The 12,465-nt window shown below is 34.4% G+C and overlaps 2 protein-coding genes across 4 annotated transcripts in view; one reads left to right on the forward strand and one right to left on the reverse strand.

The window, feature by feature from the left end:
- LOC122051209 (16.9 kDa class I heat shock protein 1-like) overlaps positions 1 to 1,333 on the forward strand; it is a 28,987-nt gene extending 27,654 nt beyond the window's left edge. Inside the window, exon 2 of one of the 2 annotated variants that reach the window (XM_042612200.1) lies at positions 1,020 to 1,333. In XM_042612200.1, coding sequence (XP_042468134.1) covers positions 1,020 to 1,250 — 231 coding nt within the window. In that variant the 3' untranslated portion in view covers positions 1,251 to 1,333. Of the gene's footprint in view, positions 1 to 628 lie in introns of those variants that run through there. The other variant, XM_042612199.1, reaches the window with a different exon arrangement.
- A 560-nt stretch (positions 1,334 to 1,893) lies between these two features.
- LOC122051207 (protein ROOT HAIR DEFECTIVE 3-like) lies at positions 1,894 to 12,208 on the reverse strand. 2 transcript variants are annotated; one of them, XM_042612197.1, is made up of 23 exons: positions 12,079 to 12,208; positions 10,875 to 11,024; positions 9,664 to 9,730; positions 9,493 to 9,595; positions 7,862 to 7,932; positions 7,723 to 7,786; positions 7,555 to 7,620; positions 7,413 to 7,460; positions 7,269 to 7,331; positions 7,077 to 7,133; positions 6,259 to 6,417; positions 6,117 to 6,185; positions 5,946 to 6,037; positions 5,639 to 5,717; positions 5,154 to 5,319; positions 4,952 to 5,076; positions 4,535 to 4,797; positions 4,357 to 4,453; positions 4,108 to 4,278; positions 2,911 to 3,015; positions 2,514 to 2,608; positions 2,335 to 2,431; positions 1,894 to 2,261 (listed from the first exon to the last, which is right to left on the reverse strand). In XM_042612197.1, exons 1-23 carry the CDS (start codon positions 12,194 to 12,196, stop codon positions 2,031 to 2,033), a joined length of 2,556 nt encoding a protein of 851 aa, XP_042468131.1. In that variant the 5' UTR covers positions 12,197 to 12,208; the 3' UTR covers positions 1,894 to 2,030. The 2 variants fall into 2 exon arrangements, with proteins under 2 accessions (XP_042468131.1, XP_042468130.1); XM_042612196.1 differs by having other exon boundaries at positions 10,875 to 11,027.
- Between the last annotated feature and the right edge of the window lie 257 nt (positions 12,209 to 12,465).

Consider the following 12,465-nt stretch of genomic DNA (forward strand, 5'->3'; position numbering starts at 1 on the left):
TATTGGAAGTCTAAACCAAATTACATACTTGAAAGACTAAATCAAATTGTATTATTAAAACTTAAAATCAAATTATTTTGGTCTTCATTAAGTCAAGTTGGACTGAACTATCTAATGGCTAATTAAGATAGTATAATGAGTTAATTAAATTGTCAAGTACATATATTTGATGTAATAATGTATCAATATAGTAAGAATCGAATTGTCAAGTTGTATCATGAAAAAGATATAGAGAGAGAAAATTAGATTTCTTCCTTAGGTATATTCTTCTTTTAAATTGTCACACTCCTCTTCTATCCCCAATATCATATCTTCTCGTATTTGATAATTTTAAAATTTACCAATAATATAATTTGAGTATTTGCCAACTTTAATGGTTTAGTAATTTGCAGAATATAATTTACACGCCATGAATCGGTATGAAAGACTAACCATAAAGTTCCCTTGCCAATTAATCCCTTTCAATTGGTGAATCCGGTTAGGATTTGATTCCGACCGCTGATTTAGACTGTGTTTACTTGAGAGGGAGAGACGCAAATTATATAGAAGCTACGGCAAAGAAGCGCTGATCCGCAATCCTCTCCTGGACTCGCTCACTGTCCTCCGTGCATCCTCTCCTCCTCTTCCTCTTCTCTCTTCCATAAAAACGTCACCCACTATCTCCTCCTTCCTCGATTCCATTAATTAATTAATTAATTAATTGCTCTGGTTTTATTTGATAATAAATATATAGAGAGAGAGAGAGAGAGAGAGCGCTGCAGTTTTTAATGGAGCAGCAGCTGATCAGAGAGGACGAATCGGAAGTAGCTGCAGGCCACGACATGAGCACGTCCTCCATCATCCAGAGCAGCGCAATCGACCCCTTCGCCCAGGCACTGTGGAGCGGCGCCCCCTCCTCGGCCATCTCGGCCGGCGGCGGTGAACTCGCGGCCGCCGGCATGAAGGTGGACTGGAAGGAGACGGCGGAGGGGCACGTGATCCGGGCGGACCTGCCGGGGGTGCTCAAGGAGGAGATCAAGGTGGAGGTGGAGCGCGGAGGCGCGCTCGTCATCAGCGGGGAGCGCCACCTGGAGACGCAGCGGATGGGCGACACGTGGCGGCAGGTGGAGCGGAGCAGCGGCCGGTTCACGCGCCGCCTCCAGCTGCCGGAGGACGCCAAGTTGGACGCCGTCACGGCCACCATCGAACACGGCGTACTCACCGTCCACGTTCCCAAGGCGGACGCGGCGAAGCAGCAGAACACTAAATAACTATTCTATCCCAAAATTTAATTAATTAATTAATTAATCACCATTACCTCTTAATTAATTATTCAATCTCAAAATTAAGTTGATATGGCACTTAATTTTTGTTTATTTATTTCCGAATGAGATTTCATATCGATAAATCGGCGACTGTAATTTTTATTTATTTTGTTACAGAATAAATGCATGTCAATGCATTTTCTAATGATACTTACTTTTTAAAATATATATATATTAAACTGCATTTCTTGGATATAAAAAATAAAAATATTCGTAATTGCTCGATTTTGATTAGGTTTTTTTTTTTAATCTTTCCTCTTATTATAGGATTGAAAGTATCATGTGATCTCTTGATGAGGATTGGAGTTTTGCTTGAAGGTAATTTTAACGTTAAGAAATGGAATTTACGTTGCATTTGCCATATTGATTAGTCTTAGATCCCCCTTCAATTCGACTGCCATTGAATAAAAAATTTTATTTGTTAATTTGTGTTACAGGTATCAGATTCAGTTGATGCAAATTGCAAGGATATAGTAAGGTATTCCCTTCAGTCTCCCTTCCATACTAACTCTTTATTTCTTTGGGAAATTAAAAATAACAAGAAACTACAATACATTAAGGTTTTATTATCACATTAGAAGTGCTAATATTTCTTTAAGGTTATTCATCAATTTGGAAAAGATATTTTTTTCAATAAAATCAATAAAAACAAGGACAACAAAAATAAGAGAAGTAAAACAAATGTGAGAGAAACAAAAAAAAAATGCCCTATTGGCTACCATAGTATTATTGTTGCTTTAGTGAACTAGAGAACTCTATTCCACCATCAGAAGAGGACAAGGTAGACGATGAGCCTGAGGAAGACTCGCCATTTATAACTTTCACAACACTCTTGTTGGACTCCTGTTGGTTTTGATTAGCAGCAGCTGCAGGTGCTTCGCCTTGCTCAGCTAATTTCCTAAGGATGTTCATCACAGTTGGAAGGAACTTAGTCGACAAGGAAAGGATCCCAGGGAGCTGCCAAAAAAAAGACGGTAAGTAAAAGTCTGAGTTGCAAAGAGAGGAAAATGTGAGATTGTTGATAGCTCACAGCTCCATTTTTGAATTCTCCTGATATGTCTAGCTGCACCCAAAGGGCTTTACCAACTAAAAAGAAGACAAAAATGACACCCAAATAGAGAGGGTTTCTGCAAAGTAATAGTAAGATGAGTTTCGCGGTAGAATCAGACGGTATCGATAGATTGATTATTAAAGATGCATGTTAAGTACCTGAGAAGTGTCATGAATTCATTGAAGCCGAGGATAAGCATGGCAGCAATTGCCCATGGAGGAGGAAGCCTACTATTATTGCGTTTATTGGCTTCCTGGAAGATGCGTTAAAAGAAGAATATTAGATAAATATTCATTCATATCGACATGTACGCAATCAAAATGTTCTATCGTAATTTACTTTATAAATGATTCAAAAAAGGAAAGAAAGAGTTTGAAGCCTAGAATTGGAAAAGGTCAAATAAATTGGAAGTAGAAAGAGAATTAAAAAAGAAAAAAAAAAGGGTTCCCTTGAGAATATAAAAAAATTATTAGTAATCCAAACAACAGTCCTCTGTTTCAAGTGGAGATGACAAAAAACCACAAAGAAAATACAACTTAGAAGATGAAAACTTGCCTGAGCTGAAATGGCCTGAGTAATTGTATACTCTGTTTCAGTTTTAAATTGCCTCCACAATGATTTACATTGGACAGGACTGATTAAAGTTTTAGACGGAGGGATCTGTCAGAATAACAAATATAAAGATTAAAATTATCTTCTCGTATTCTGTTAAATCGAAGAACATTGAAACAATAACATGCTTAGGTAAACTGATCAGGTTCTCTCTATTTATGTTCATTTCAACTGTTAGATACATCATATACAACAATCTTTTGGTACAAAAATGTAACATCTAACTGCTGAATTACTAAGGAATTAGACTAAATAGTATAAGAAAAGAATCCAATTATTAATGTTAACATAAGTGTAAGCGGAATAGCGAGTAGCAAGACATCCAGCTTTTAACAAGCTAGATTAACTAATAGTGTGTATTGACTTATGGCCATTGTCCTAAATAGTTTGAGGAAGAAAAAAAACCTATATTTTTGTATACTACTCAACTAACTTGAAAATTAGAATAAAACAAGATGCTTCAGTAAACTGAAAAGCTTCTCTCTAATATGACACATAGTTCAATTCAATTGTTAGATGTAGATGACAATTTATGCACTAAAGTGCGTGCTAATGAACTGAAGTAGATACTATAATTAAATTAAATAGGTATTTGTAGGTCAAATATTGCTATCCAGTAGCAAGATATCCATTTTCAGCATAAAATTCTCTCGTTATCAATGATAGAAGTGGAGATTCCGATCACTATTTTAGAAGAATGACGAGCCACAAGATACTAAAACCAAGCATATCTACAATTAAAAGTACTACAAGAAAATTTGATACAACACAGAAACCGAATCTCATTCAGCGAAGAATAGAGAAAACTTTATTAAACTAAATTGCATGAGCGAACTTTTTAACTAATAGAAATAGGGCCTAGTTTGCCTGGTTTTGTAATAGCTAATAAAAATAAATGGTGCTTCTAAACCTAAAAAATTAAATATCAACCTTAATAAATTTATCCTTAAAATTCATTTGACCCCTACATTATCAAATGGTGCTCCAAGATAAAACCTCACAACTTTTTAAAAACATATAAAATTTACTTTTAAATTTGAAATCTAGTTTTAATCACAACATATTTATAATGAAAATGGACAAAAATGAAAAGGATAGATTAACTAGTAACAAAAATAATCAATAAGAATATCTAAACACCTCTTCCCATGAACTTGAAGCAAGCCGATCAATTCGTTGGATGCTTCTGTTTGTAGATTCCGTAGCACCACCACTGGAAGCATCTAATAGAGCAGCTGAGAGAGTATCCTGAATTTTGTCTTTCTCATCATCCAAACGAATAGCAGTCATCACGGACAATAATTTCAGGGACTACAAAAGAAAAATGTAATTAGTAACAAAGGCTATATGTAATAATATATTATAGTAGGAGCAATTTTTATGACATACTGCAAATCGAGCGGTTTTTGTAATTGCTTTTATGTCTTCCTTGCCGGTCCAAATTCTTGGCATGGAATCAGCATCATGACTAAACAATGTCGAAAATCTACAACATAAAAAACAACCAGTAAACCTATATTTCTGCAAAATGTTACCATCTTAGAGGATAAATTACAAAGAGTTCTACCTATCTTTCATTCGGATCAACACGCGTCCGGCCTCTTCTCTCGCCTTGGATTCAACCACACTTTTTGCATAGTCCTCTAATTTTATGCACATTTTGCTAACAATTGCATCGTCAAGATCAAATGCTGAGAGTTCAGAAGAAAAACTAGAAAGAGCAGAACTCGTCTCTTTTTGAAGAAGTTTTCTTATTGTTGGCCAGGACTCCTCACTTGCTGCATCGAGGAGAGCCTCTACCGGCTCCAAAAGAGTCTTACTGAGTTTTTCCTGCAAGTTAATGATGTTCCAACTTTGATTATTCTAGCATTTTAAAGACTCGACGAATGTTTATTATCTTAACAATGTTCACCAATTTCAATAGCATCATACAATACAAACTTAGAAAATGTTCCCTTACGTTGAATAGCAATGTCACACCCACCTCATATAAGGCCGTAATCTGAGAAAGTTTTGCAGCTCGGACTAAAGCTAAATGAGCATCAATATCTCGCAAAAGCTTATCCCGAACTTTTGAGGGGTCCCATCTTGCTTGTTCAATTGTTGCATCTGCAATCCAGAATTACATTACAGCCAGAAACCAGGATAAACATAACAGCAAATAAATTGTGAAGAGTAATACTTACCTTCACATCCTTTGTCAAATTTCAACATGATCGATCGAGTACATGCATCTGCAGCACTAGAAAACATTTCCCCACTTTCAAGAGCCTTGTCGAGAGCCTCCTTGAAATCATCTAAACTTTTTGTGCGAATGTGCCCCAATGTGGCTTGATAAATAGGATGCACAAGCTAGAAACATCAAGCATTTGAACACAATTAATCAAAGTAATAAAGTGCAAAATGCCCAGTAACCAACCAGTATGTGTACAGTACATTACTAAGCTCCTAGTACACGATGATTTTACTAGACATTAAAGTATTAAACACACCCCCAGTTCCATTTTACTCACAATGCATTTAGTGTTGGATTTATTATAATTAAGAGTGTTTCAAATATGACATCAACAGAGATTTTTTTTTTTCGATTTCAGGGTTCATTATCAAGCACCACAATAGGACATAAACAGCTACTAATGCCCTAGCCTGTGATTCACATTGCAAGAAACACCTGGAGCAGTTTAGCTTTAAGTTGCTGCCTCTTTGAAGTTCTCACAGACTCGTCGAAATAAACAGCTTCTGAATCGTATCTGCAGAGAGAAAAATAATGAAAAACAAAACAAATAACTTTTTTTTGTGAGACTCAAGAATATTGAAAAAAGTTAACTCAATATGAGACACTTAAATAATAAAGCTTGGGTGGATTGAAGATAGATAAAATATGCATTCAAGCAACAAAAATCCTGTTATTGCAACATAAATCTGTTATATTTGTAAATGATAGATAGACAATCAGATAGATAGAGAGGAATACTCACCCATACAAACATTTGTTCAGAATTGAACTAAGCTTCTTTCCAAAACCTGGAACAAGATCATTCTGAGTGGCTTCTTCAAGATGAAGCCACTCCTTGGATCCATAAAGAATTATGCTTTTAGTCTCTCAAAAATTCAATATATAAAAGCAAATATAAATATAATATTATTACCTCATCATTACAGAAATAAGAAAGTTTTTCATTGGCAATCTCTTCGCATCGTACAGTAGCTACCATAACCTATAGGAAATGCATTGCACAAAAAAGACTCACAAGGATGTTGAAAGCAAATTGTTAATCAACAGATAATTACCTTGTGTGCTGGCAAGTCAAGATCCTTGTTCTCTTTTATAACTTTCCAGATCTGTTGTGCACTGAATGAAAATCCTGAAGCTGGTATAACTCCACGCCTATCACCGGCAAGTCCACCCGGAGCAATAGAATGATAAAATTTCTGTCTTAAACTTGCAACCTTGCATTGATTTGACATAAAACATTAAAGAGTTACAGAAATATATTAAATATGGAAACGCATTTTGTATTACAAAATTTGTATGAAAATACTACTTATTAGATATTGATGTTTTGATTGATTAGACAGGAGCGTTAGCGCAACGATAAAGTTGTAGTCGTATGACCTGAAGATCAAGGGTTCGCAGAAACAACCTCTTGCTATGCAACGTAAAGCTGTGTACGAGAGCTTCGTACATATCCTTTTTATTTTTATGTTTTGATTGATTATTGCAAAAAAAAAAGGCAGTATAAGTTGAACATAGAAGTGCCTCCACCCCAATTTTTTTTTCATTCCTTTGCAACAACAACCAAATCTTATCTCATGTGGGGTCGGCTGCCTTAGCAACAGGATAATTTATTATCTTAAGCATATGAATATTGCACTTGTGATACTCATATTCATTGTTTCGATATGCACTTCAAATGCTCTTAGATGTACTACATAGATGGTTATTCTTATTATCCAAGGCAGTAGAATGGACCTCCTATCTTCGTATGTGGCTAAGCCTACATATCTCATACAAATATTATAGAAGGGATGTGTTACAATATCAAGTAAAATTATAACAATATCTAGAGAGCTTAGTTATTGAAGAGATGTCATTCTTAATAGTTAACCTGTTCTTTGAATTGCTCCTCTTTTTCTTCATAACTTGAAAGAGCCACAACTTGTACCTGTGACACAGGAATGAGATATGTAATTTCATCATAAAGAGAAATAAAACAAAATATATTAGATCACATTAAAGAATTAGTAAGAGGTATGTAGTTTCATATGTAAAGAGAAAAAGACAAAATAGATTAGCTCACATTAAAGAATTCACTAAGAGGAGTTTCTTGATGGGCTAGTGGCTTGGGAATGTTATCCCATATCTGCAAGGAATATGTATCAGCGAGATACAGAAGCATGAATGCTAATGAAAAATACTAGCAGTAGGAATTAATCACAAGGACCTTCCGAATATCTTCTCTGAGGATAGGTTCGAGGTTTTCCAGAGGTGTCTGCCCATAAACCAAAATGAGGTCAATTGGTATATTAATTGCTAGATAAAAAAAGAAAATTAAACAGTTATACTGTGCTTGGGAAAATGCTCACCCTTGTTTTATCTCGTATAACAAACAGTAGAGTGGTCTTACGAGGACTAAACAGTCTCAGCATCACCTGTCATGAGATAAACAAAAGCAACTAAGCAAAACTCAAATAAAAGTATATGTAAAAAAGTTGTAGTAAGATGGGAATAAGATTAAGATAATGAAAGATAACCTGGAAGACTGTCTTTAAAAGAGGCTTGTTTGCTGCTTGTTCTCGGCCAATATCATGGCACCACCTATATCATAGAGGCAAATGCTCACCCTTGTTCTAGACAAAGGTAGCGTTTGATGCATAATGAAAATGAACTTACATGTTTATTAGGACTATATCAGAAACTGCTAAAGCAAAAAGAGCACTCTGCTTCTCAAATGCAGTATCATCCTGAACAAAGTAGAAATACAATTCAAAGTTGTGTTATCTACAGACTAAGAAAAAAAAAGGGCAGCCTGGTGCACAAAGCTCCCACCATGCGGGGTCCCGGGGAAGGATCCATTGTACACAGTCTTACACTACTTTTTTGCAAGAGGCTGTTTCCGGGATTCAAAGTCGTGACCTTTTGGTCACATGGCAACAACTTTACCGTTGCGCCAAAGCTCCCCTTCTATCTACAGACTGAGAAATGGAGTAAAAAAGCCAATTAAGTTTAATATATATTCCTAGAATATGCTCAAAGAGGTACTTGTGTAACAAAAAAAGGCACTAGTTGTTCATTTGTATCTTAAACAGTTTGAAAACCAAAGTCAAAACAAAGGATAAGATCTTCAGATATACAAAAAATAAGCCACAATTAGGTGTGAATTCCTTTCAATAAAAGAGTTTTGCTAACCCTTGTAAGCATGCGTAATAAACTACCCAATATGACACTCAAGTGAAGATCAGATCACCAACTAGTATGTACAGAATAAGTACTAAAGGTTAAACCCTAAACTAACTATGGGTTCTACAATCACTAGAATAGGATCATAAAGAAGTCAAAAGCTGAAATAGGGTAATACTTGAAGCTTTACTGAACCACCTAAAACAAACTAAATATATGGCAAAAGAATGGACAACAAACTAATAAAAGTCAAACATTTCATACACTCATCTACATTCAAGACAGGAATATGTTACATCGAAGATGAAGTTCGGATTTATAATTTTGCTAGATAAATTGGACTAAGAAATCTCTTCTACTTCCCTCTCTCTCAAATTGGACTTGAAACGGGAAAGTATTCCCTTTGCTTCAATTTATTGGCATGAAATAGAGTTGTCCATGAACTCACAATACAAGTAAGTCTGACGGCAATTGCAATAAACTAGCTAATGATAAAAAGTTGAATGTTCTTTTTTACATATCCAATTGTCGTTACACTCTCTATTTGCTCTGTATCCCTCACCCATTTCAACCCATACCTTTCTTAGACCATAAACTATCTCCCAAATAGACAAAAAAAAAAATCAATAAACAATAAGTTAATTCTATGATCTAATAGTGAGCTATCTGTAAACAATCAGATTGAATATGCATCTAAACAAAGGAGAGAATTTAAAGGTAAACAACTACAATTGTGAACTAGATTCAACAAGTTTATACTCAGATGTTTTCAAAGCGACTGCTCTACAATTGAAGTCCTCAACATTGCAAACGTAGCTTCTTAATTAACTTGTTAATGAAAACTACATGATTCTTAACCAACTTCATAAAGTATCAAATGGTCGCAATTGTGACAGCATACCTTCTAAAAGAAAGTCTTGAACAAGTTGAATTTCTCATCATATTGACTAATTTTGTTAAATGTTAGAGGTTTGTAAATAATGAGAATTTTACTTTACATGCCTAAAAATCATTCTAAGATAGGGGCATCTCTTAGGCATACCTAGAACTTCACAAGATAAACTGTTTAATCCTATGCCAAAAGAGACCTTTTGTGAGTTCAATAGTTTGGTTGAGAATAATACCTCTCCTCGTTCTCGTCCATCAGTACCTTCTAAGTCCATAGCAATTGTACATGGTTCAATCCCAACACAATTTGCTAACCAAATGCCTTTTGTGGTTTGTGACCTAAAATAACTCATATATCAGTAGCACTAAAATTGATAATATATATCTACAAGAATTCAAGAGCTTGCCTTCCCCTGAAAGCATCCATCTCTCGGAACTTGGTGCCAAATAAATGGTTTAATAGAGTGCTCTTCCCTGTTAACCAAAATAAAAAAGAAAATGAAGACCATTCATCAGCAATTACTGAATTTAACAAGTAAAAAAATTATATTGCTGCAAATGCATATCCAAAAGGGAACAAAAATAGAAAAATATAGATATCTATTTTATAGAAAAAAATTCAAGACTCCCTTAAAACCATATATCTTGTACAAAGGAAGCAAAGATGAAGAACAAAAAAACATTTCCAAATGTTTGAAAGTGAATAGTTCTTTAACAAGCAAATGAGTTATTTGCCTATTTCAACCTTGAGAAGCAATTGGAAAAGCAATAGTAACACTGAGGTTAGCAGCATAATTCATATAAATGAATAAAAGCAAAAGTTGAAACTAAAAGATATTAGTTAGGTAACATGGTCCAACACCGACTCAATCACAGAACTTACAATACAGTATAGTAAAATGGGCAATGATAAATAGTGAATACCTAATATATTTCAATGCAATTATTCTTGATCATCTTCTAGGCAGCCAATTTAACCAAATTAAAATTAGTATTTGGAATGAACATATTAAAATATTACTGTCTCCCACATTTATATAATCCAAGACCAAAAGATATAACAAGACCAGCCAATATGAGTCAGGAAGACCAATTATGTTCCAGAACTAGAATGCATAGAGAAAACAATGTTGGTCATGAATTTAATATCATAACCATATCAAATTTCTCCGAATACTTATTGTTTTTTTTCCAAATAATTCTTAGTCTTGTGAGCATCACTTGCTATTCCAAAACCCAAGCAATCACATAGAAACAAATATGAAAGCAAACAATAATACATAGCACAAGTTAACTTTATTCCCTGTAAAATTCTATGCTACTAACCCCATACTTTCAGATTTATAGGAAATAAAGCAAAGATAGAAAAAGGTAATTATCTTGATCAATAGTATTTTTTTTATTGAATTGACTTCATTACACAACAAGGAAGAAGCAATACATGCAGCTCCTCAAGTCTTTATAAGGGTAAAGAATAGAAAAATGCGGTAATTCAAGACCAAATCTCTAACTCAGGTTGAATACCTTTAAAGTTTAAAATGTGAGATCACCTTATAATAAACATAGCCTTCAAGCACATAAAATACGAAAATATAATTCAAGAAACTCAAAGGCATACCACTACTTTGTGGACCCATGACAGAAACTACAGCATAGGATAATCCATGCTCTGCCAACTTCACTGACTTCGTAAAGTGTTCAAGACCCGTGACGTTGAATACACCATCTCCATCAATCAGTTGGATAGAGCAACATTCATTAGCCATTTCTGCTTAAAAAAAGAAGAAAACAGTAATCGATGTGAGGTCAAGAGTATAATGTTGATTGGATCTAAGCTTTGCTAGAATCAATTTATAATTAAGAAGTTAGTTAAAAAAAACATTTTTTAAGAGCTGTACTTACCTACAACACCAACATTCAACATTCAGTTAAGTATTTTTTAAGAAAAAAATTGTAGAAAAGTAATACTCATAGAAATCCCTGTTGGAAGGTGAAAAATAAATCGAGCTTATATAATCTTATTAGCATCATGAAAAATAAAAACACTAAAAAAAAATCTAAAAGCATGAAAGCAACTAAAAAGATATATGAACAGTCTAAACAGATATTATCTTTTTTTCTAAAATGTATCTAAACAGGCTGATCATCTGGAAGTTAATAATAAACTTCTTCTGATATGTATCTATTTTTTGTATATGAAACTGAAAGGTAACTACACTTATCAAAGTTGCTCTTTCCATTCCTAGAAGCAAAATAACCCGGAAGGAAGAATAAAGAGAAAACTTGACTTCTGGTTCGCTAAAACAGATCAAAAATGTCCTCACCGTTGTCCAACATCAAAAACCAAGGCTGTACCAAAATTAACACGAATCACCAAAATTGCTTTTAGACTTTTGGGGATATACACTGGATAGATAAACTAGTGGGATCAACAAAAAAAGCATTTCAACTTCAAATAAATTTAAATAAATTATCATAAAGCAAATTAAAGCACTAATACACTGTGATCTCGAATGGCTACTTGAATCGACTACTCAAGCTATCACTACAAACTGACTTTGTCTATGAAACACCCTAATCCGAAGGGGTTTAACAGCAACACCAAACAAAATCAAATTCTAATCATATTCAACCATCATCCTCAGCGTGTTCCGGAGTTGTATAAATAAAAAAAAAAAAAAAAAACTTGAACGAAAGCAAGAAAAACAAAGATCGAACTAAAACAAAATGTATCTCGCACCGAATCAAGTCAATTAACTACTTGGAGAAGCAATCGCGAAACACAGCGGGTCGAAGTAAAAAAAGAAAAGTTGAATAATTACTTTGTTGCGAAGAGGAGATTGGGAAGAGGTGATCGCCGACTGAAACCTTCGAAGGAGAAGGGAAAGCAGCAGCGTGAGGCGGCGAATAAGCAGGAAAAAAAAGAGGGGGCCGATCCATTGTTTTGTCCCGATGTTTTCTTTTTAATATCAGCGATGATAATTATAATAATTACTGGCATTTTTTACCGCTATAGTAAAATTTGAATAAAAAAGAAAAATAAAATCACTTTACACCCTAGTTTATCCATAATTTTATAAAGGTCACTCAATATTCCAAAAATTATCAAATGTAGCTTACCAAGTAGAAAGCTGAGTTTCATTTTGTAAATATCTCTCTCCTCTGTATTCTCATAAAAAAAATAGATAAAATAGTCCAGTATCAATTCT

The sequence above is a fragment of the Zingiber officinale genome, chromosome 3A, assembly GCF_018446385.1.
Source record: "Zingiber officinale cultivar Zhangliang chromosome 3A, Zo_v1.1, whole genome shotgun sequence".
Classification (NCBI taxonomy): domain Eukaryota; kingdom Viridiplantae; phylum Streptophyta; class Magnoliopsida; order Zingiberales; family Zingiberaceae; genus Zingiber; species Zingiber officinale.